The 21,942-nt window shown below is 47.8% G+C and overlaps 2 protein-coding genes across 2 annotated transcripts in view; one reads left to right on the top strand and one right to left on the bottom strand.

Moving 5' to 3' along the window:
- Nucleotides 1-7,816, top strand: part of LRRK1 (leucine rich repeat kinase 1) — a 79,206-nt gene extending 71,390 nt beyond the window's left edge. The window contains exons 32-34 of the mRNA XM_082060556.1: nt 3,392-4,227; nt 4,722-4,823; nt 6,140-7,816. Coding sequence (XP_081916682.1) covers nt 3,392-4,227; nt 4,722-4,823; nt 6,140-6,317 — 1,116 coding nt within the window. The 3' untranslated portion in view covers nt 6,318-7,816. The remainder of the gene's footprint in view (nt 1-3,391; nt 4,228-4,721; nt 4,824-6,139) is intronic.
- A 3,435-nt stretch (nt 7,817-11,251) lies between these two features.
- The window catches only part of CHSY1 (chondroitin sulfate synthase 1), a gene marked incomplete at its 5' end in the record, with an annotated part of 73,141 nt that continues 62,450 nt past the window's right edge, over nt 11,252-21,942 (bottom strand). The window contains one exon of the mRNA XM_082060558.1: nt 11,252-14,790. Coding sequence (XP_081916684.1) covers nt 13,198-14,790 — 1,593 coding nt within the window. The 3' untranslated portion in view covers nt 11,252-13,197. The remainder of the gene's footprint in view (nt 14,791-21,942) is intronic.

Below are 21,942 nucleotides of genomic sequence, written 5' to 3' on the forward strand. Positions count from 1 at the left end.
TACACTGTCAAACGCACTGTACGGCGCAGCGAGCTGCATCAGAGTTATCACACAGTCGTTATTGTCCGGCGGAGGAGAGAATTGCTCGCATTTCCCTGGGAAGAAAGCTTTTAGCTGCTGAGATGTGAGGTAACTCGCAGTCAGAGAACTGCCGAGGGACGGTGCTGGGAAGGGGAATTCTTTACGACTGCCTTGGGAAGACTGATCCAAAAGAAATAGTTTCCAAAACTCGGTTTCTCATCCAAAGGAAGCATCATGGAAATTTAAAAGCAGCGGAGAGGGGCCCAGAATCTAAAATTCACCCGCCGTGGAAAAGTCTTGTACAATTTAAGCTTTTTTGTTGCATGCTTTGTGTCACCAGTCATTGTTTTTGGCAAACAGTAAAATTTTAAGTAAATTTCCTTTGAGAAAAAGAAAAAAAAAACCCACACAAATAAGCAAACAAGTTAAAAAGAGCAAAACAAGATGCTTCTGAATTGGTTTGCAGCATTCTTACACAGATAAGCTGAGGGAGACAGAAATCTGAATGGGTGAGAGCCCTCTGGCCTCTCGCAGAAACCTGGAACCCGCGCAAACAAAAGCTGCATTTAAAGGCTGCAGCCTGCCGGACCCTGCGGGGAAGAGAGGAGGAGGTGACCCAGGCTGTGGTGTCGGGGGATGGATTTTTAAATCATTTTTGTTTTGTTTTAACCTGCTCCCAGCGGCTGAACCTCGCGCTGTCCTGAGCTGCGAGGACGGGACGTCTGGAGCCGGCTCATCCCTGCACATCGCACGCCCTCGCGGCCCTGCTCCGAGCCCTTCCTCCCTGGCACAGCGGGGCTTCTGGCAGGACGGACACTTCAAATGCAGTTCTGTTGCTCTGGTGTTTTTGTTGGCTCTTCGTGGAGCCCAAATGTTGAAAAATGAATTCTGAGAAAGTTACTTAAGGTTTCTGGAGGCTGCTGCCCTGCCTGCCTTTTGGTCACCGTTGTAATACCCTGATTTTCGTAGACTTTTGCCTCACTGCACTGGCACTGAATAACGTCTGTTGAGTCGGTGGCACCTGGGGGTGGGTGGCTTTTGCCTTGTGCTTGTGTGAAATGGGTCACTGCCTTGTTTCAGTCAGGCAGGCTGAGGACATTTCTCAACATTTGAGTTCCCACTCCTTGTTTCTTAAACTGAGAGATAACAGTGGCTGGACAGAAACAGGTCCCAATAGCCAAGGCGGTGAGTAATAAGTGCCCCAAAGCATAAAATAACTTCCAGATTTGCTTCCACCATTGTGCTGTGCCAGAGAGGCTAGAATTTGGTATTACCAGTAAAGCTGGGTGGGGATCATGGACACAGTTCTGACCTGTTATGGTGCCGATTGCCCAGTGCCAAGGAAATTTGGCCTGTGGAACCCCAAAGGGAATCTGGATTTTGTTCTGCAGTAGCTGACACTAATCAAAGAAATGAAAATATTCTTTGTATGAAGACTATGCTTGGATCATTCAGCATTTTCAAATTAAATGAGAGAAAATTGTAGCGACCTCTGAAGATTTTAGTAGTGTCCTGTGTCATGCTAGGAGCAGTTCAGGTTAACATACCCACATTATGCTTAATTTCACATGTTTCCATTTCAATTTACAGTTTTCCATTTTTAGTAAGAAATACCATTGCAGGGTCCTTTGGACTGCAAAAGTTGGACCATTTTCACCAGCGAAATGTGGGCTGTTCTGCTTCGTTTTGTTCTGTTTTAAATAACTGTACTCCTTTCCAAAGAAAAAGCCACCCAAAGCCCAGCTTGTACAAAGCATTACGCCGTGTTCCAACCTACTGATGCAACTCCCTGGCAAACCCAGATCCAGGAGCCCCTGCACCAGATCCACATGGCAGCGGGGACATGGCACCGAACGCTGCGGGCCGTTTGGGTTTCTTTTAATTAAGTGCTTAGAGAATTGGGACTGGACTGAGTCAAAGTCCAAATCCCATTTCACAACTTTCCACTTGCTTCCCTGGTTTTTCCCATTACAGTAAAATTCTGCCACGATTTGGATTAGTCATACGGGCTCAGCACACTCATGGTTTTACTCATACTTTGTATACAGAGAGTGTCTTTTTGTCCAAGACTCTTAATGAACCTTGCTAACAGTGCTATCAATTAAAGTAATACCCCTGCGATATCTGCTCCTTGAGACCTGTGAACAATTGAAGATACTGATTTTAGCCTCTACAGGTCTATGCATCCTGGGAGCTGCTTCGAGGGCTGGCACAACCAAGATCCCTGGAAGCGCTCGGGCTTTTCCTTAATTTGTGAGCAGCAAGGGGTGACGCTGAGCCCCCGTCCCATCTCGCAGAGGTGGCAGCGTCGCTGGCATCCCGAATCGGCTCAGCTGTTTGGTTTTGTTCACTTCGCTTTGCTTTAGTCCAGCCAGACTGTAACAACAGCAAAAATGCCCTGGGCAAAGGGTCTTTTTTTTTAGAATTTATTGCTCCATGGGGAGGAAATAAAAAGGCCTTTGAGGTAGGTATTGTTTTATCTGCTTTACAGATGAGGGAGTTTCTGGTACAGACCCAAGGTCACGGGGAGTTTTGTTCCCCAGAGATCCATTTCCCAGTCTGTTGAACAGCATTTTGCATCGCTGTGATGAGCTGGAGGGGCTGGAGAACCAGCGAGCTGTTGCCTCACCAGCTCCCGTCCACGGGACGTGACCGCGTCCGTCGCGTCAGTGTCACAGAGCGCAGCACCAGAGCTCGGTCTGGCTGTGGCTCCTGCAGCCGACACATCTGTGCATTTGGGGTTGACTTTTAACTACCTGCAGAATTCTTCTTGGCATTTGGCAGCTGCTTTGCTGAACTGCTGCTGCTTCTGTGCCCTTGCTGGGACATCTCTGAGCTGCCGGGGACCCCAGACCCAGAGAATGGCCCTGGGAGGAGCGGTGCCGTCAAAGCAGCAGATCTCAGATGCAGAGTGATCACTTTGTGCTCTAGTTTTGCAAAGGGGTTGTCTCCCTCTCTTTCAATTTTTACTGCATTTCTTCCACTCCTCCCCTACCTACGCCGACAGCAATAGCTTTTACTCCTTTTTGGAAATGAGCCGCGTTTCTACAGCTGGATTCCTAGGAACACGATGGCTGTCTCAGAACGTACTCCAGCTTGAATTTGTTAACCTTTGGGGCAGGCTGCCAGGTCCGTCTGTCCTCCCTTGCCAATGAAGAGAGAGGTAATGCTGGGTGAGAGGAGCATGGCCCTGCAGCAGCTTCTCTGTAATGACTTATTTTTATATTGCTGTTATCACTGAGCCATTTGGGGTAAGTTACTTGCGTATTTGGAGGATTGTGAGAGGCAGCCAGAGCCTTTGGGACTGAAAGGTCTTGTATTACAGAGAAGTAAAAAATCTGGATAGCAAATCTGCTGTCTTATTTTGCAGAACTCGTATGTGGTGCTGGCCGGCTTGTCAGATGGACTTGTAGCAGTGTTTTCGGTGTCCCAGGGCATCCCAGGGGACAGCTGCTCCTACCTGTGCTCCCACACGGCAAACAGGTCCAAATTCAACATTTCTGACGACGACCCCCGGCAGAACCCCTACCCAGTGAAGGCCATGGAGATCACCAACAGCGGCGCGGAGGTCTGGTACAGCAACGGCCCTGGCATCCTCATCATCGACTGCGCCAGCATGGAGATCAGCAGGAGGCTGGAGCCCTTCAGCCCCCCCTCGGTGATCACATCCATCGCCTGCAACTCCGAGTGCCACGGGGAGGAGGTGGTGTGGTGTCTGGACGATAAGAGCAACTTCTTGGTGATGTATCACGTTACCACCTACCAGCTCTGCGCCCGCTACTTCTGCGGGGACTGCAGCCCCCTCCGAGACATGTTTACGATCCAGCCGCCTTCAGCCGCCATCCCGGCCACGGCACCTATAAAGCACAAGGCGATGGAGAGTAACCCGCTGGCGGACATGAGCATCATCTACAGCCCAGAGGTCGGCACCCAGATACTAAACCACCAGGACTCGCTCACAGATTATTGCTCTGTGTCTTCCTGCTCCTCCTCACCTCCTAACAGGATAACCCGCTGCCCCTCCAGCCTACCCAGCTCGCCCACGAGCTCTTCCAGCGCACTGCTTTCCACGGATTTTGAGGAGTCTGACAAATTTCATGAGCTCAAGCCTTCCCTGGATCACGACGCTGTGCCTGAAGGCGACAATGTGCAGCATCTCCAAGCTGTCAAGATTCTTCCGGTGAAAGACCTCATATGGATCCCCAGGTGAGTGGGTAACTTATCAAAACAACTGTGTCAAAAATCTCTCTTGCGAGATCAGCTCAGGCTCACTCAGGAGCTTGGCATTCAGGATGACTCAGTATGATTCACCTGCCCAGAAAGTCAAGTTGTCATTAAGAAATTTTGTTCCCAGTACAAGGCTATGTCAATTTTTCTACTCCTTTTTAACAATATCTAGTGTTGGGCAGAATGGCCACATCTCAGGTCTTGCAGGACAGAAAGAGAAATGTGGGTGGGAAGACTCGAAGCTGTTTCCCAAGCTGCTGAGGGAACAAAGAACGACGGGCAGCGTCCTTGCTCAGACACAACCCTGGCAAATCCCATTGTCTCCTTTTGAGCTGGTGGAAACCACTGGCAATCTGATTTTGCCTGTCACAGGGAACGTAGAATGTCCTGTGGTGGCATGGCAGTGCCCCCGTCCCTGCAGAAGGTCATGTAGCACCTGAGTACATGTGACATCTCCCTCGTTTCTCTTCCAGGAGAGGAGGGGACATCATCGTGATCGGCCTGGAGAAGGAGTCGGGCACGCAGCGGGGCAGGGTGATCGCGGTGCTCAAGGCCAGGGAGCTGGCTCCCTACGGGTGAGGCTGACTGGGCAGCGCCTGTCACACCGGTCTGGGGGGACACAAGGGGACGGGGGTGCAGAGGGTGGGGCTGGGGGCTCTTGGGAGCTTCCCCTCAGCATCCAGCAGCATCTGAGAAGCTCCCAGCCGGAGGAGACATGTTGCTGGTTGTGCATTAAGCCATGTGCATGTTCTTGTAGCATGAGAAATGGTGAAGGGAAGGCACCACCACCACGGTCCAGCCTCCAAAAGCCAGAGAGACCAAGCACCCCTGTAACGAGACAGACAGAACCGTCCTGCACAATGTGATAAACATCAGTGTGATCCTGCGTGGTGCTGCTTCCCGCTGCTCTGAGGGCACCTGGCAGAGGGTCGATGGAGCTTGGCAGGCTCGGGCCCCGCGTTCAGAACAAGAGCTGTATTTATGCAGCACGGTGCTTGTCTGTGGCTGCATTCACGTCCGTCAGGTTGACGTTCTGGCTCTAAATGACACCTTTGTGCTACCGGCAGCGACGGGCCGGGGGAAGGCTTCTGGAGCACAGGGGAGAGCAGTTATATACGTTAATTTAAAATGTTTCATACAGCGAACCAGAGTCCAAGTGAATAAATAGCTGCTAGAGAGATGGGAGCGTTGCTGCTGATCACTTAAATACCAGTCTGGGATTGTACTATTTATGTCGGGACAAATGGAGGTTAAGCAGCACTAAGGATTATAAATGATCATTTATTACCACTGGGCAAATGGCACAGGAGATCAAAGTGCTCCTGCCATGGCCTCTACTTGCTAACTGCGTGTCTTTATCACTTCGTTGGGAGTGCAGTGTTCTCTGTATTGCACACAGGTACTCTTAGGTTGATTTTTGCTTTACCCAGATTAAGTGTGGCATTAAGGCAAGGTGACGTGACCACCTTGGACTTGCCCTGCTTTGCTGCCTGGCTGGTCCAGGCACAATGGACTTTCACCTGCCCTGTTTTACCAGCAGGATAAAGAGCAGCTGGTCAGCAGCAGGCAAAAGAGTCTGTGGATTTAGCAAATCGGGAGCTTAACAGCAACCTCAAAATGTCACGGCAGAGTTAAGCACCCACCTGCATGTTTACACACCTGAATCCCTTTAAAAATCTTCTCACATGTCACTGAGCCGCTTGCTTTTGCAGTGACATCATTTTTGATCCCTCTCTTTGTTATGTTCTCCTTCCTCGAGGATTTGCGGCTTATAAAAAGAGCTTCAGTAGCTGGAAAGGAAAGCTTGTGCGCCGGGTGAGCAGCGGCGTGCGGCGTTAGCAGAGCTGCTCTCCGCCGTAATGCCCGTCTCTGCTCTTTCTCCCTTCCCCAGGACGCTGGTGGATGCTGCTCTCATAGCGAAGGACACGGTTGTGTGCTGCTTTCAGAACGAAGACACAGAGTGGTGCCTGGCTGTCTGGAGGGGCTGGAGCGCCAGAGACTTTGATGTTTTCTACCAGGCCTATGAAGAGCTGGGAAGGCTTGAAACCTGCATGCGCAAAAGAAGGTAGTGCTTGTGGTGCTGGGAACTGCGGCTGGACCAAAAGATGGATGCGTCTTGTTCTGAGCATGGCTGGACTTGGAGACGTGGCCCTGGAGAGGGAAGGGATGAGGGGAGCGTGGGCAGAACCTGTGTCTGGTTTGCTGCTAATGAGCCCTGCGGGTTCCTGGGACTGGAGCCTTTTGGGTACTGAAGAGATGGGTGTGAGCAGAGCAGGGACGAGCTCGGGAGCTGCAGGATGAGCTGGGGAGCTGGGCCACCCCGCTGCTCTCCTGCTCTGCCACGCGCTCCCCTGCAGGAGTTGAGAGCAGAAGGTGGAGGTGGCTGCAGTTCTGCTCGTGCCTCTATTTCAGACAAGGTGAGAGGAAGACATTTTTTATAATGAGGGTGGTGAGACCCAGGTTGGCCAGAGGTGGTGGATGCCCCATCCCTGGAGACATCCCAGGCCAGGCTGGACGGGGCTCTGAGCAACCTGAGCTGGTGAAGATGTCCCTGCTCGTGGCAGGGGTGGCACTGGGGGAGATGGGAAGGTCCCTCCAACCCAAAATATTCTACAATTCTGTGACTTCCAGTTTCTTCTTCTCCATTTTAAGTTCCTTCCTCACCATCAGCATGTTCTGGCTGCTGCTTCTATAGTGCATCTTGTCAGCCAGGAGAGCTCTGGTCACCTCATGCCTGAGCAGGTGACGGTCCCCACTGTCTGCTGGCTGGTGGCGGGTGTCACTGGGGGGTAATTCACCCCCAAAACGCATCTGCTGGGGCTGCTCTGCACACCCCTACAAGCTTGTTAGAGGCTACTTCAGGTGTAGCCCCTGTTGTAACTGCTGCGTAGAGACATCCAGGAGTGAGAACCAGCAATAAGCTTTGGCTGGCCACTGCGTTTCTGGTTCCTGTAGCTCTGGTGGGAGGGTGTTACTGTGAGAGAGCCCAAAATAACCTGCCAGTGATCCTGCACGGTCTGGGGCAGAGAGTGAGCTGTTTAATTGTGCTCTTGCAAAGTCAATTGTAAATGGAGCTGATGATACAAAGCAAAACTACTGGGTTTGACAGATATGTCCTGGTGTAAGAGAAAGGAGCCCTGTGACCAGGAAGGCTCACGAGCTGTCTTTGCTCCTCTCCTCTTGGTATATACACTCCGTAGTATCGGGAACACAATAAGCTTAATTTGCCTGTGTTATCTGTGCAGCTTCCACTCACCACAGCTTTTATTTTATCTTCATTAGTGGCCTGGGATGATGTATTGGCTCTGAATACGATTGCACTTAGTTATCCCAAGCATGTACAGCAGTGTAAAAAGTGAGCCTGGCGAAGCACCCTGTAAATGGTGTACAGTTGGAACAGTTGGCATTTGGACCTTTTTTTCCCAAGAAGCTTGTGTGAGCATCGGCAAGGCTGGCCAAGGCCGAACGGGCAGGTTATCCCTCTGGTTCACATTTCTGTTGCAGGCTGCTAAAATACCCTTCTGCAGAAATAGAATGTATCTTAAAATAAACATATTTCCTCCCCACAATGACACTGCCTTGGTGGCACTTTTTGTGGGTGGCCCATAACCTGCGTCAGCTCCAGGGTGTTTGGGGTTTGTGGCATCTGGTTTAAAATGTGTCTCCTTGTGATGAGCGTAGCTGGAACGGGGTTTAAAGCACCTTTCCTGGGCTCACCTTCTGACTCGAGCTCAGCTGTGAAATTGCTGCATCCATGTCAGGGCCAATTAACGGCATTTCATTTCCCTGCCCTGTCACCCACCTGCACACCCCGTCACCTGAGCTGGGGTTCAGCCCCCTCAGTCACCTTCTCAGGGTACCAGACCCCTTTACACACACGTTCTCTTTTGTGACCCATCCTCAAAGCCCCAACAGGGGCTGTAAAGCGGCTCGTCTGTCCATCCAGCTCTGCAGGTTTTCTCTGAGAAAACGCTCTCTGGAAATGCCGCGGCCGTTCCTTTTCACCCTCACCAGCCACCTCGGGATGTTTGGGGAAGAGGGATGCGGGAGAAGCAAATGTCACCGCGTGGTGGCCTGAGAGGTCCCTGCTGCAGGGGTGGGGATTGTGTCCCAAAGCCTCCTGGGAACAGGGGGTCGGTTCCCAAAAGCAACGGAGATCCTGAAGGTGCTGCTCTGAAATCAGGACAAAATCCCTCCCTTTGGCAAACCCCAGACCTCGTCAGCACAGGTAAGCCGCACATGTCTCGAGATTCAGTCCCAGGGCCAAAAATAAAGAGAAATTAAAACCAAAATCCCAAAGAACCCACCAGTTCAATTAGTTTAAGTAAGAATTTAATGCTCGTTGCCAGCTCTCCCATCAGCAGCACCTGTTCTGCCTGGGCCCCAGGCGCTGCTGCTTCAGGTCCCCGTTACGGCGCTTGGCCCGGGATGGCTGCGCCTATCGCAGTCCTCGCTGTTTTATTTCGGCTTCTAAAAATAAGCCTGAGCAGGGGCCTGGAAGGGGGTTATTCCTGCAGAAAACAGCTTCGTTTTATTTTATCAACATCAGGTTTCCCCCAGCCTGTCTCAGAGCAGCAGGAGCACATGGAAAGGGTTCGGTGCTGGGAGGGAAGCGGATGCTCCGAGATTAGATTAACCCTCCCAAACCCGCAGCAGAACGGAGGTGGGTGCTGGGGCCATTAATTACATGCCACCGGGATTAATTGAGCCATCTGGGTCAGAGCCCAAACCCCCCAGCTTGTCCCCTCCTGTGGGCAGGGAGCCTTATGCTGCACCCCTGGTGGCTTAAAAATGCCGTTTTCAGCTTTATTTTTCCAAAAGCTGGATACTTCAAATTTTTTTTTCCCCCCTTCTTTTCAACACGCAGAAGAAAAATATCATAATTTAATACATCAGAACAAAACCCACCTCTTGTGCCCCAGTGATGAGTATGGGGGTAAGCGGGCATTTATTTACACGTGAGCTGGATGCTCCTCCATCCCCTGCTGCACCAAGGGCTCTTGGCTTCAGGGTAAGGAAAAAAATAAGGTGAGGTATATATATATATATATAGAGAGAGAGAGAGAGATATATATATGTGTTTTCTTAAGGGCCATGGGGAAAGAGGCAGCGCTGGCTGCTTTGTATTCTGCTACTGACTGGACAGAGGAAATTAATTTTCTTTAAGCCAACTTTAAAAGGACAGGAAGGATTGTGGCTATTTCAGGCTGTCCGTCTGTCCTTGCTCACCCTGGGCCCGTGGCGGTGGGATGGGCAGCACCGGCTGGCGTCGGTGGCTTTACCGGCACCGCGGCCTGGGCTCTGGTTTACCATGGGCAGGTGGAGGTGGCTGCTCCAAAAGCAAACAACCCTTATTGGCCCCGTATCGCAGTGCGTTTGCTTTGGAAGTTTGTTTTATGGCCCAATTACTTTAAACTATGCCCTTTGCATGAGCCCTCTTGTTGAAAGTCAATAAAGCACAAAGGTGTTTGGTGGGGTTTTTTTTTTGGTCTTCCTTCCGTAAAACGGTTGGCAAGAGGCGCAGCAGGACCCGGGCAAACCCTCCCAGCCCCACGGGGGGACCCCGATGTCCAAGACACTCGAGCCCAGTGGAAATGTTGGAGCCGATTCAGGTCAATTAAAGTCTTTTTATTGAATTCAAGTGTGAAAGTAAATACAGCCAGCCCAGTATTTGGTCTGTTATTTTTTTGATGTTAATTCAATTTTTTTCACTCTGTTCATAAACGTGATTTAAAAGGTGGTAGAGATTCCTGGGCAGGAGCAGAGCTGGGAGATGGGTTTTGGAGCCTGGAAAGGAGACGGACGCGTTTCTTGCACCTGGGAAAGCACCGGCAGCGGTTTGGACGTGAGGAATAAAAGCGCTTCTGGCAGCAGCCACCAGGTGAAATCCCGTAAAAGGGTCGGGGAAGGAAACCCCGCGGGATGCGGCTGCGCGGCCGCTCAATGCGCCTTGGCTGGGGAGGTGCGTAAGTCTCCAAGCCTTGCCCGTGCCCCACAGACCAGACGGTTTTGAGCTCCAGTTGGCACCAGAAACTCCTGAATTTGCTCCAGTCAGTGCAATAACTCATGTTGAGAGAGTGCGGACCAGGGTACAAACCTGTTTGTTTAAAATCGGCCCTAACGTGAGCAACATCCCACCAGCCCAGGAAACAGCACGTCCCAAAGCAGAGGAGGAATGTGGGGGGGACCTGGAGGCACCAACCTGCTCCCTGTTTTTAGTGCCGCCAAAAGCTTTTCTTTCAAAAAAAAAAACCCTGAAACAAGTTTGCTTGTGCAAGCGGAGTATTTTTAGCAAGTATTCATGTGAAACAACTTGGGCTAATAATTTGCAATGTAAAGTTAAGACTTGAACAAAACCTCAGCCTAAGCGGCTTTGGGGGCAGCGAGACTTTCTTGCTGCTGTTGCTGGAAGGAACCGTCCAGCCCGGGCCAGGGCAATAAAACGCCACTGAGCCTAAAGGACCAAAACTTGAAATCCTTCCATGGGCTGTGACTCTGCAAACTTACATATAAATCTTTAACCTGTAAGTAGCTGCACTGAGCACAACGGTCACCGAAAGACCCGCACTTTCCTCAGCCCTTTGCTCCTTTTTACTGTTGCTGACCCTTGAGCAAACGCGCCACTGGGAGGGAAATGCAGAAAACGGGGCAATAGATGCAGTTTCCCCCGTCCCGGTGCCTCTCCCTGAAGTTTCATGTGCAATTTAACTCCAGCGGCTGATGAACGTTCATGAACAAAGAGCCAAACGCAGCCTCAGCTCCAGGTGATTCTGCTTTTACCGGCTGTTGTGGGCTAAAAAATCCTATATAATAATAATTGTTAATAAATACAGAATAAGTACAGGGCTTTCCCCCCCCATTTTATGGTACAGTTTTTCAGGGTTCATATTCTTCAAGATCTTTTCTGCAGCTTTTACCTGGACTTGCCCCCCCAAACTGTCCTTTGCCGGCTGTGCCTGTGCTGGAAGGGAAGGGCTGGACTGACGCAGACCACACCAGGAGCTCCCATTGCAAATAAAAACTTCTTTATTGCATCTTAGAAGCAAGTCTTAAAAAAAAAAAAAAAAAGAAAAGAAAAAATTAAAAAAAAAAAAAGAAAATAAAAGAAAATATTTTCCATGCACTGAATCCATCCAAGTACCTACATCCTTGGGACTGTCACCAAAAAACGATGAACATTATAACTACGCTAGTTGCAGTTCATATTCCGTACACGTGTAAACATGGTTATTTCTTCTACTGGAATAGCAATTACTCCATAAGATCCCTTCAAACATGGCAACAACCTCAGCATCGGGTTAGTTCTCTGTTCCTTCACCTGCCGCCGCTTCCCAAAGAGCCGGCGAAGAGGCGCTGAGAGCAACGAGACGAAACGGTGCTGCAGGATACGATAGAAAAATAGATTGTTCGCTGGTTTGTCTTCTTTTTTGTTTCTGCTGAGCGGGATATTTACAGGTAGGTCGGTCCCAACAGATGATCTGCGTCGATGACAACGTCCCCTGTCTATGTCTCGGTGTAGAGGGTTCCCTTTCTGGCTTTAAGGCACTTTATTGTGTATGTTTTCTCTTACCTTGCTAGGTGTTCATTTGCAGGGATCACACGTTCCTTGTGTTCGGCCTCCCCATCCCCAGTTCCTCTCAGGATACCAAAAAAAATTCCTAAGCTTTACTGAAGTCATTCCAAAAATGTCCAAGAAGTTTGGGGAAAAAGATCCATGAAAAAATATTTTAGAAAGTAATCTTTGGAGATCATTTACTACAAGTATGATGTACACTACCTTATCAGTGAGAAGATGCAATACATTCCTTATATATATATATTTACACACACACATATATATATATATATATATAAAATATTAAAATGACTAACAGATATTCAAGGAAAGGTCAAGAACCTAAACCAATGGATATTAAATAAATTAACGGTCTATCAGATACGGAAAAAAAAGTAATCCCAAAACAAAACTAGTAATCAAATGTAATAATTGTTCCCATTAACATCAGGTAACTGACTGAAGGAAAGCGATGCCATCAGCTGACAGCACTCGGCACAGAAGATTCATCAAAGTTCTCATCAGGGGGCTCTAATTGTTCGAACCGTCGCTTTGCTGCAAAATTCGCGTTTCCCGTCCCCGTCCCCTCCCTCCTCGCGCTTCGGTGTTTGTGGATCACGTCGTCCCGGCTCTAGACAGGGCAGCGGGTGAGGATAATACACAGAACCCACAACGGATTCTTAAAATATTACGTCCATATATGGACCAAATAGAAAAGACAATAATTTCTAGCAGGACTACTGGGATAGCGGGTTGTGCTTTACTCTCCTCCCTCGCTCGGGGTCGCCTGGCCGTGCTCAGGGAAGTGTGGCTTTAAACTGAAACCATCAGCCATTTGCAAAAACAAAACATAACGAAACAAACCCAAAGAGCAGCCCTCCTGCCATTACCACCCTTCTCACCGCCACCGCCCTTTGTCTTGTTCTAACGCAATTTAGAAATGCCGGGCTACCCTTAACAAAAGGAGCGGAACCTCTGCAGGGCAGGAGTCCCAAGGAAACACCGAGTGCAGCGCTTGTCACTCGGCGTCACACGCAGTCCCGTTTACAGAATCCCAGCGCTGCAGACAGCAACGGAAAAGGTGGGAAACAATCTTTTGTTCATAAGGAAAGTCTAATTCAAGTCAGGCTTCTGCTGATTGGTCAGATAACTCTAAAACAAATCTTTTGTTTGAAGGCAAATATTGATCACAGTTTTGTTCGAAATCAAAACCACAACAACAACAACAAAAAACCAAGGGCCTTGTTCTTCGCAAAACGAGCGCTTTGTAAGAAAACAACGATGATTTCTAAAATATATCCTGTGTGGTCTTTCAAAAGTGAATTATCAAAAAACATTTTCCCAAAAATAAATTAGATAATTAAAAAAAAAGTCTTTTCCAGCATAGCTGGACATTAGGCTGTCCTCACCGAGCCACTAGTATTGCTGCTTTTCCCAAAACTGGGGTCGTTTTTTTCAAACCATATTTCAGCCAGCTGCTGTGTGGACCCATAAGTTGAAGCTTTGGACCCCAAGCACATTTTGTATTGTTTTGGATCAAGATTAGGGTCACAAAAAACAGGGTGATGCACGTGGACCACTCCAATTTCTTGGCTTCGGAAAGTTTTTAAGCCAGCTTGAATGACTTTGTTAAATAGGTCTACGTCTTCAAGGCCCCAGCCTTGGATGGAGACATCAAAGCCACCGGCTCGAAGAAGATCACCTTTGTAAATACAGGTAATGCCAAAGCCATAGTTCCTCCAGAAACCCGTTTTCTGGGTGAAGGCAAAATGATTGTCACTAGGAACTTTTCCACTATAAACAATCTTTGGATCATACTGGCTAAAAATGATGGGAAAATACACCTGTTGACCCAAAACTGTATTGGCTCTACACCGCTGGAGGAACTCTGTGGTAAACACCAAGTCAACGTCACAGAAGAAAAGTAAAGACTCGTTCTGGAACTGAGAAGATCCGACCTCCAGAGCCAGGGCCCTGGAGAACTCGCCCGACACCGGCAGGACCTGCATGTCAGCCTTGGGATACTTGGAGCGGTAATCTCTCATCAGATCGATCTGCTTCGCTTTGTCGGGGTTGGAGTTGGAATCGAAAAGCAGGACAACCAGCTTGACGTTCTGGTTTGGAATGAGGCACGTCTTTTCAAAATTCCCCATGAATCTCGCGAACATGTCGAACCGTCCTGAGAGAGGAATCAGAATGTTGATCTTCTTGTCTTTGAGTTCCTTCCTCTCTACTTTCGATCGGCTGAGCTGGAAGGGAACGAACATCTTCAGCGAGTTGGAGAGGAACGACAAGGATCCGGAGTCCTGGTTGATTTTGCTGGCCAGCTCTTTGGCGTCCATCTCTTCGTGCTCCAGAAACTGGATCTTGCTGAACGTCTGCTGCAAGTACGCGTGTCTCCTCACGGGGACGGTCATCTTCTTCCCCTTATGCTTTTTGTACAGAAGCAACAAGTCAAGAACGTACTCTGCTCCATACATGGGGTTTACTCGGCGATAGCCATACTGGATTTCCTTGAAATCGATGATCCTCCCCCGGGTCTTAGCGTTGGCGTTGATCATTTCCATGACCTGCATAACGATGTCATCCAACGCTTCGCGCTGAGACGAGTCCATTCCTCTGCGAGGCGGCTGCCCGTCGGCACCCGAATACAAATACTTCCCTGTCAGAAACTCCCATTCCAGGATTTCTTCCCGGTGGCGGGGCTGGAAGCGCATGAAGGAGGGCGGCATCCCCAGCTGCAGGTCGTCCTTGCGGATTTCGGTGTTGCTGTATTTGCTCATCAGGACGATTTCCCGGTGCAGCTGCACGGTGCGGTGGCGCAGCTCGGCGATCTTGCGGCTCAACATGTAGCTGTGCAGCCTGTACTGGTACGGGGGGTTCTTGTTGGGGTGCAGCGTTATCGCTCGGTGGATTTTGCTATTCCTCAGGTCTCGGATGTAGCCTTTTTTGTTCTGCTCGTAATTTTCATAGAACAGCTGCTGCATCTAGAAGAGAGAAAGGAGAAGTCAGCGTCTCGGCAGCGCGGTACTTGTCCAAGTTCGCCCCCGCTGGGAGAAAACTGCTCCCCGCTCGCAGGGCCAGGCGGCTGTCTGAATAAGCTGTTCTTGGGTTTAGGCACAGGTTGTAGCAATACCAGCTGCTATTCAAGGAAATTAAGAGGATTATTCCTTGTAAACTGGTGAAAGAAACATGTACCGTGGATTTGGGATTACTACAGCCCATTCTAGAGATACCACTGTTGGCCAAACAACTGAGCAGTAAGTAGATTATAAACTCGTTTTTTCACAACACAGCATCACCAGGAAAAAACACCATGAAGTGTTCACTACAAAATTCTTACTATTCATCTGCTTCCCACGAGCTTTAATAATAACAATAAAGAACACTAAAAAAGGTTCCTATATCCATAGTAAGTTAAGTATGATGATGCTTCTTCCATGACACCCAAATGCAGCTCAGACATTAAAAATCCAGCTTGCTGAATGTCTTAGTCAAGATGTCAAATGTGTTCCCTCAAGTGCTGCAAGGCAAAGCGACAGTTCCCCCGTCACTTTAAAATGTCAACAGAAAATAAAATGCATGTGAGATTCCCAGCAGCAGTTCCACAAGGCAGGTAATACAAAATGCATATGTAAGCTAGAATAAAAGCATCCTTTAAGTGGAAATTGCTGTTTCAAAAGAAGAAGATCAGGAGCTTAGATTAGATTCAGAAGCCTTTGGAACTGAAGAAAAGGAACTCAGCTGCAGTAACGGATGGGAAAAACAAAACAAAACAAAAAACAAGAGCAAAAAACCCCTCAAGGCTCACGTTATACACCAGCCTAGACAACGGACATTTAAAAAGACCAGGAGCTAAATCTATGTCACAACACGAATGTCATCAACCTGCCAGAGGAGCTGATACGACAGATTCACTCCACACAGGATCCAGCGCTCCTGGCAGCAGAATTCGCAATAGGTCATACAGTCAGTAAAGCACATGTAAAAAGGTATGAAGATTAGCAAAGAGCTAAAATCCAAAAGACAAACAGAAGAGAGAATGACTCAAATATGATGCTTCTACCGGCTGTCCAGAGCCAGCAGCAATCCGATTTTATTAGGCCTTCAGTTGCATTTTTCCCATTATTGTGGACAGCCACTGAATCTGAGGGATAAACGCACACCTGGATTTCATTGCCGCTATCTTAACAAACCAGATGTGCGCACGCTGGAACCTGAAATCCAGCGTTATCGCTGCGGACGGCACAGGAGCAAGCTGCCTCTACTTGGATTTTAATCTGAACAAACGTAATTTATTGCAAAGTTATCTAAATCAAATGAACCTTCTGCTTTCCTGAGAAACGTGTTTTTCCGCTCACCCAAAGACTGTTCTTCATTTGTACCCTATATTGTTTCCTTTACTAATAACACTTCATTTTTTGTCCACTTTGCACCTCTCTGCTTCTATTAAGGGCTCTAGGAGACCTCAAATCACACCCACTCAGTCCTGCAATCGCAATTTTATTACAATGGAGAGATCACACAGCAAGAACAAGATCCATCCAACACGACCTGACCCACACGTATATTTTTACTGATTCCAGTGATCTACCCTCTCTAACACTATATATATAGATATAGATATAGATATAGATATAGATATAGATATAGATATAGATATAGATATAGATATGTATTTGTAAGTATTAAATGTGTATGGTAACAGGCTGGAGATTTCACTGACATTTTAACACCAATTATAGGCACAGCCTTTCTCAAGAGTATTGTGGCACCAGATAAAAATTCTTAAATCATGTCATTAGGCAACTATTACTTAAACGAAAACTGACAATAGGACTTAATTTCAAATTTTGTTTTGAATTTATAAGAAAACAAAATCAAGACCATGCAGCCTGAATGCATTTATTCCAAAATTGCCATCTAGGGCATTCTGAATTAGCTAAGAGAAGCAGAAAGGCTTTTAGATTACACAACCAAGTTTTAATAGGATACCGATGGGTAGGAAAATGTTATGAAATTCCCAATGGAAGTAAAGATCTGAACCCCTACTAAACGGCCTTAAATAAAATTAGCAAGCGTTATTTTAAAGCTCTGGCCCACCACGCAGGAGTAACCTCTTAGCTAAGCTGGGTAACTTCGGAACTTTTAATACCACTTCTTGTCCCTTCCGAAAACCAGCTCACTTTGAAAACTGAACCGAAAACAAAACATATCTCAGCCAGACTTCTACTGGTGCTTCAACATAAAGCCATTGACAACAGAAACATCTATTAACAGCCGCTTTGCTGCAGCCAAGAAGGTGACAACTGTCACAAACCCCACGCCCCGGCCAACCCTGCGGTGCCACTAATGAGAAGCACCACAGTAGCCGGGCTTTTCTATAATCCTGTTTTTCAGCAGACTGCCTCGTAAGGCTGGCACTTTCATTGTTTTTCCCACAAAGTCTCCCCCTCTCCTATTCCATCATCCCGCTCGTCTCCTTATTGAGAGGCACGGGACGTGCCAGCATCCTGTGCCCTGAGCCCCATCCAGGAACAAGGTGCACCCCACGCTGATAGAAAACACACAGAAAGGGATCAGAAGGGGTTAATCAACTCCCTACAGAGAGTATAATGACTTACAAACTATTTTTGCACAGTAGCATGTAGTGCTGTACATGAAGCCCAAGTGGGCAGCAGCCAACTGAGCCGTTTAACCCCTCGCGGGCCGAGGCGCCTGCGGACACTGACCGAGGTGGAGGGGTCTGGGGACTTCCCTTCACAAGGAGCCCCACAGGGATTGTGTTTTCTCACCCACATCTACAAAACTCAAAAGAAATGAGCAGTTTGACAGCTCCACCAACATTAATTGGCTTAAATTACGAAGGCGGCGCTAGTCCTGGGCATCGGGTTCCATCACGAACAAGGGTAATGCCGACTATCGCCCATTGCTGCTAACGTAGTTTCTACCTCATTTGGGTCTAAAACACTACATTAAATGTTACCTATTAGCACACACGGGCTTTTGACTCCATACAATGCTGGAAAGCCATAAGGAAGGCAAAAAAATCACAACTACTTGTTGTGTACAGCATTAACAGGAGGGTGGGAGAAGTGGCCAGAGAAAGGAATAGTTGTAATTTATTTGTTCCTCCCGCATAGCAGCCATTAGACACGCACGTGGGGAGCGACACAAGCCCAGAACATGCACGTCCCGAACAGACGTTACGTGCAAACCTCCCCATGCCCATTACCAGACTCCTGCAAGCTGAACTCTTGCAAAATCTGCTTTTAGCGAAACAGGTTTCTCTATGATTCTTTTAAAAAAAAAAAAGAGCCTTTCACAGATATTAATTTTGCAATGATTATATTCTAAGCATGCTTTATTCTAGTGCAGAGCACTGAGAGCGTAGGGATACAAAGAAGAGCCACTCTTTATTGACCGCTATTTACTCTAGACCTGTTGAAGCCTTAAAAACCCTAATGTTCCCCAAACCATTAGAGACTGAATGTTTAAACTGTGGTACAGCTGTTGTGGGCACCGCTGGCGCGTGTCCAAACGACCAACTGAAAGGAGAGAGTGTTACGTTCTTCGTTTTAAATGAAGAAGTCTTTTGCAGGCCAAAAAAAAGTGTACTGGAGAAAATGGACTTTAAAAATAAGACCAGTTTATGCAGAAACTGGCCTGCGGCCACGGATTAGCCCCCGAGGGCTTTCTCTCACAGCTCCAGATTGTGCTACTGTGGCCCAGAAAACGCAGCCCCACAAGTCTCATGAAAAGCAATTGTGGAGAAGACGCGTTGTATGGCGGGCTTCGAAATGCCCAAGATGTGCTTCAGATGCAAAGTCAAACTAATGAAAGGCTGGAAAGATGGCTGAAGTCACCTCATGTTCCCGTCGGTTGGTCGAAGCGAATGAAAGATGTTCTGCACCCACATACCGAGTAACTGCATGAAATAATTGTCGCTGCACTAATACAGCTTTGCCACTTCAGAGCGATTAACCCAAAGAGATCACCGGTTTTCTCGCTTCTAGATCACTGATATAGCTAAATTGAGAACATATTTTGCAAGTACATCTGATGGAAAGGAGCAGTGAGTCTTTGTTTACTGATGATGTGCTCATGGTGGAGGGGGAGACGGTCATGACTTCCCTGGATACAACTCTGTGTATTCAGCGTTCTTATCAACGTTTAGCTTTCCATTTTAAATCCCGATGCTTTACATGTGATCCCACAGCTAACCCCCGACTGGGCAGAGGTACTATGATGGAGACAAACATGGGGAAGTGATGGATAAACACTGATTTCCAGTGAACTTGGCCACTCGTTCACCCCTGTAACCTCCCCAGTCGCCACTACAGGACAGGCTGCAGGAAACCAAACCCGGCGCTGGGAGATCAGACCCCTCTCTCAGCTGAGAAGTGAAGCCCTGAGCTCTGGGGCACGATTAAATGATGTGATCCCTCAGACCAGTTACTTCTCACACAGATTTCATCATGTACCACCGGTTTGCATTTGCTTTGTTTCATAAATTAGAGAAGGGCAAGAAAATCAGCTGGACATCCCGAACAGCCCGTACTCAGAGTTTCCATAGCAGACTGCTGGAGAGGCAGCAGATCCAGCTGTGAAATACTGCGACCTCTGAGTGCAATAACTCCAGGCACGCTCTGAAGCAAGAAGTTTATTTTATACAACACAATTGCCTCCTCTTATATGATACTAAGTGAAACAGCGTCTGTCTCAAGAGCCTCGCAGTGCCTTCTGCACTGCTCTCCTCTCCAAAGTATTCGAGAAGGGAAGCCAAGTATCTAAAGCGAGTTTCAAGCAGAGCAAACTCAAGGTCATTGAATTCTCAAGGAATCTGTGAATTAGGAGAGTTACTGCTGGAGTTCAACCTTTTGTTAACATTACCAAGTAGCTGCTTAATTAAACAACTGTCCTTCTCCCAACCCTTTCTTGTTTAAGCAAGCAGAAGAGCTTAAAAATTACTTATTCATTTGCAGTTTCTCAAACCAAGTAGCCTTTAAAGTATTCCCAGCTTGGCAACAGAAAGAAGAAAACCTTCAGAAATGAATCTGTCTTCAAAACTTGCATCGTGTACTTCACCTCTGACCTTCAGCTTGACGATCTCATTACACAAAACCTACACGTGGGAGCAATGCAAAGCACTTGGGAACTCACTGAGATCCTCCAGCTATGAAGGAGTGAAGTTTCCTCCTCCTGGCCCCGCATTCTCCTCTTACCCCTGCCTTAGCTTCATGCTCCTGGTCTAAACGAGGACACAGGAACCTGGTCTAGTCACGAAGTGAGGATTCCTTCCTCAGGTCTCCCCTGCTTTGGGTAAGGGGGTAAGTTGGATCAGACCTGCTGCGTAAAGAAAAGAAAGACCAGAGCAATCACACGGCACTCTCAAAAGAAGAGAGCTGCTCATCCAGTGAAACATCCTTCCCCTTGGGTGTATTGGGCACACACCCTGTGACCTCCATAAAGCCTGGAACTGCTTCTCTAAAGATTTATGTTTTTAGAGCATAAACCAGAATACAACCTGAAAGGATTTCACACCTTAGGAGTAACCAGATAAAACAGAATATGCCATTTTAGGATATTTAGATTTAACTGTGCAAACCTTAGGAGATCTGGATGCAATTGCAGGATTTTCTTCCAAAAGGTTCTGATTTAACAGAAACTAAAACAAATAAAACACCACTATTAACATATTAACAAATGTTCTACCCTACAACCGTTAAAGAAACAGAACATCATAGATGTTAATGACTAATTATCATTGCTGCTGCCTGAGAAAGTGTGATCAAAATTTGTTTCTAGCATAATTTCCAAATTACGAGCCCTGGTGCAAACTGCTGTTCTGCACATGGCTCTCCCCTGCTCGAGTCAGAGCTCTGACCCGAGGGGCAGATGATTCAGCTCTCGTCTCCAGCACAGACGCGCTCGCTGCCTCTGTCCCACATCCAAACCAGCCCGGAACACAGCGACTCGCCGCTGGTTTGCTCCTTTAAAGGCCAGAGTCAGGGATGATGCCAAATTACTTGCCCATCAAATATACTGTCTGAGGATTCCTTTTCCTTGTTGTCAACTCCACGCTTTCAGGCCCCGCAGTAGAGGCAGAGCACGAGGAAAACTTGGTTTTCATTATGACTTTCAACAGGCCCATGGAAGAAAGAGCCGCGGCCTTGGAAGTCAGCATCTGCTCTTTCTCATGCAAAGTGTGAGGATTTCAGAGGAGCAGCACATGACCCTTGGAGGGTAGTTTCTTGGAGATGATAAGCAGAAAGCTTCTGACACCCTGACACATATTTTTTTGGATGCTGGAAAAGAGGGATGCAGTCTCCTCTGAGCAGAGACTATAGAAGAGAAGACCTCTTCTGGGCCGCTGTGCGATTTTCCACCATGTGTTTTCAAGAGGCAGTAATGTAATCATTTTGAAATACTTTTGTCCATGGAATTCAAAGATTCCTATTTGGGACCTACTTTCCACTTCCAGCGGTTTTGTAGGAGTTGCGAGCCATGATGGATGATGAGCCTTTTTGGTCCCAAAACACTTGGCAAGGCCACCACAAGCGGCTGCTTACAGGGTGGTGGAGAAGAAACCCTCTGCTTGGAGAAACTTCAGCTGCAGCCTGGGCATCCCGCCTCATCTCACACTGGATTTACAAGAACATCTTTTTTTTCTTCCCTGTTGGTGGAAAATAAGAATGAGCCATTCAGCTCCCTACAAGCTCCCACAGTACCAGTGCCCGACACAGACGTAACATTTGTCACGCAGGCAGATGGTTTCGCTGCTCCTCTTTCACCAGCCTGCGAGCTCAGTTCGGTTCTTCATCTTCAATCTGTTTTTTCAGCCAGAGCCACCACTTTCTGGAGCTGGTTTGAAGACCATCTACAAGGGTCTGGACTCAATCACGAGTTTGTTTCACACGGGGAGCAGCACAGGGTGACAGCTTCCAGGGTTCACCAAAGCTGCAGAGCATTGTTCTGATGTGTGTGTTTTAAACACATGCACTTCTTTTTTTTATTTTTTGCCAATATGTTTAATAATTGCTTAGAGGAGGGGAGGGAAATAAAGCCACAAACCCTTGTTTTATGTGGAGAAGCCACATGTTTGAGTCAGCCCATGAAGATGCTACAGCTGAGCCCTG

This window comes from Streptopelia decaocto (genome assembly GCF_964273445.1).
Source record: "Streptopelia decaocto genome assembly, chromosome: 9".
NCBI lineage: Eukaryota > Metazoa > Chordata > Aves > Columbiformes > Columbidae > Streptopelia > Streptopelia decaocto.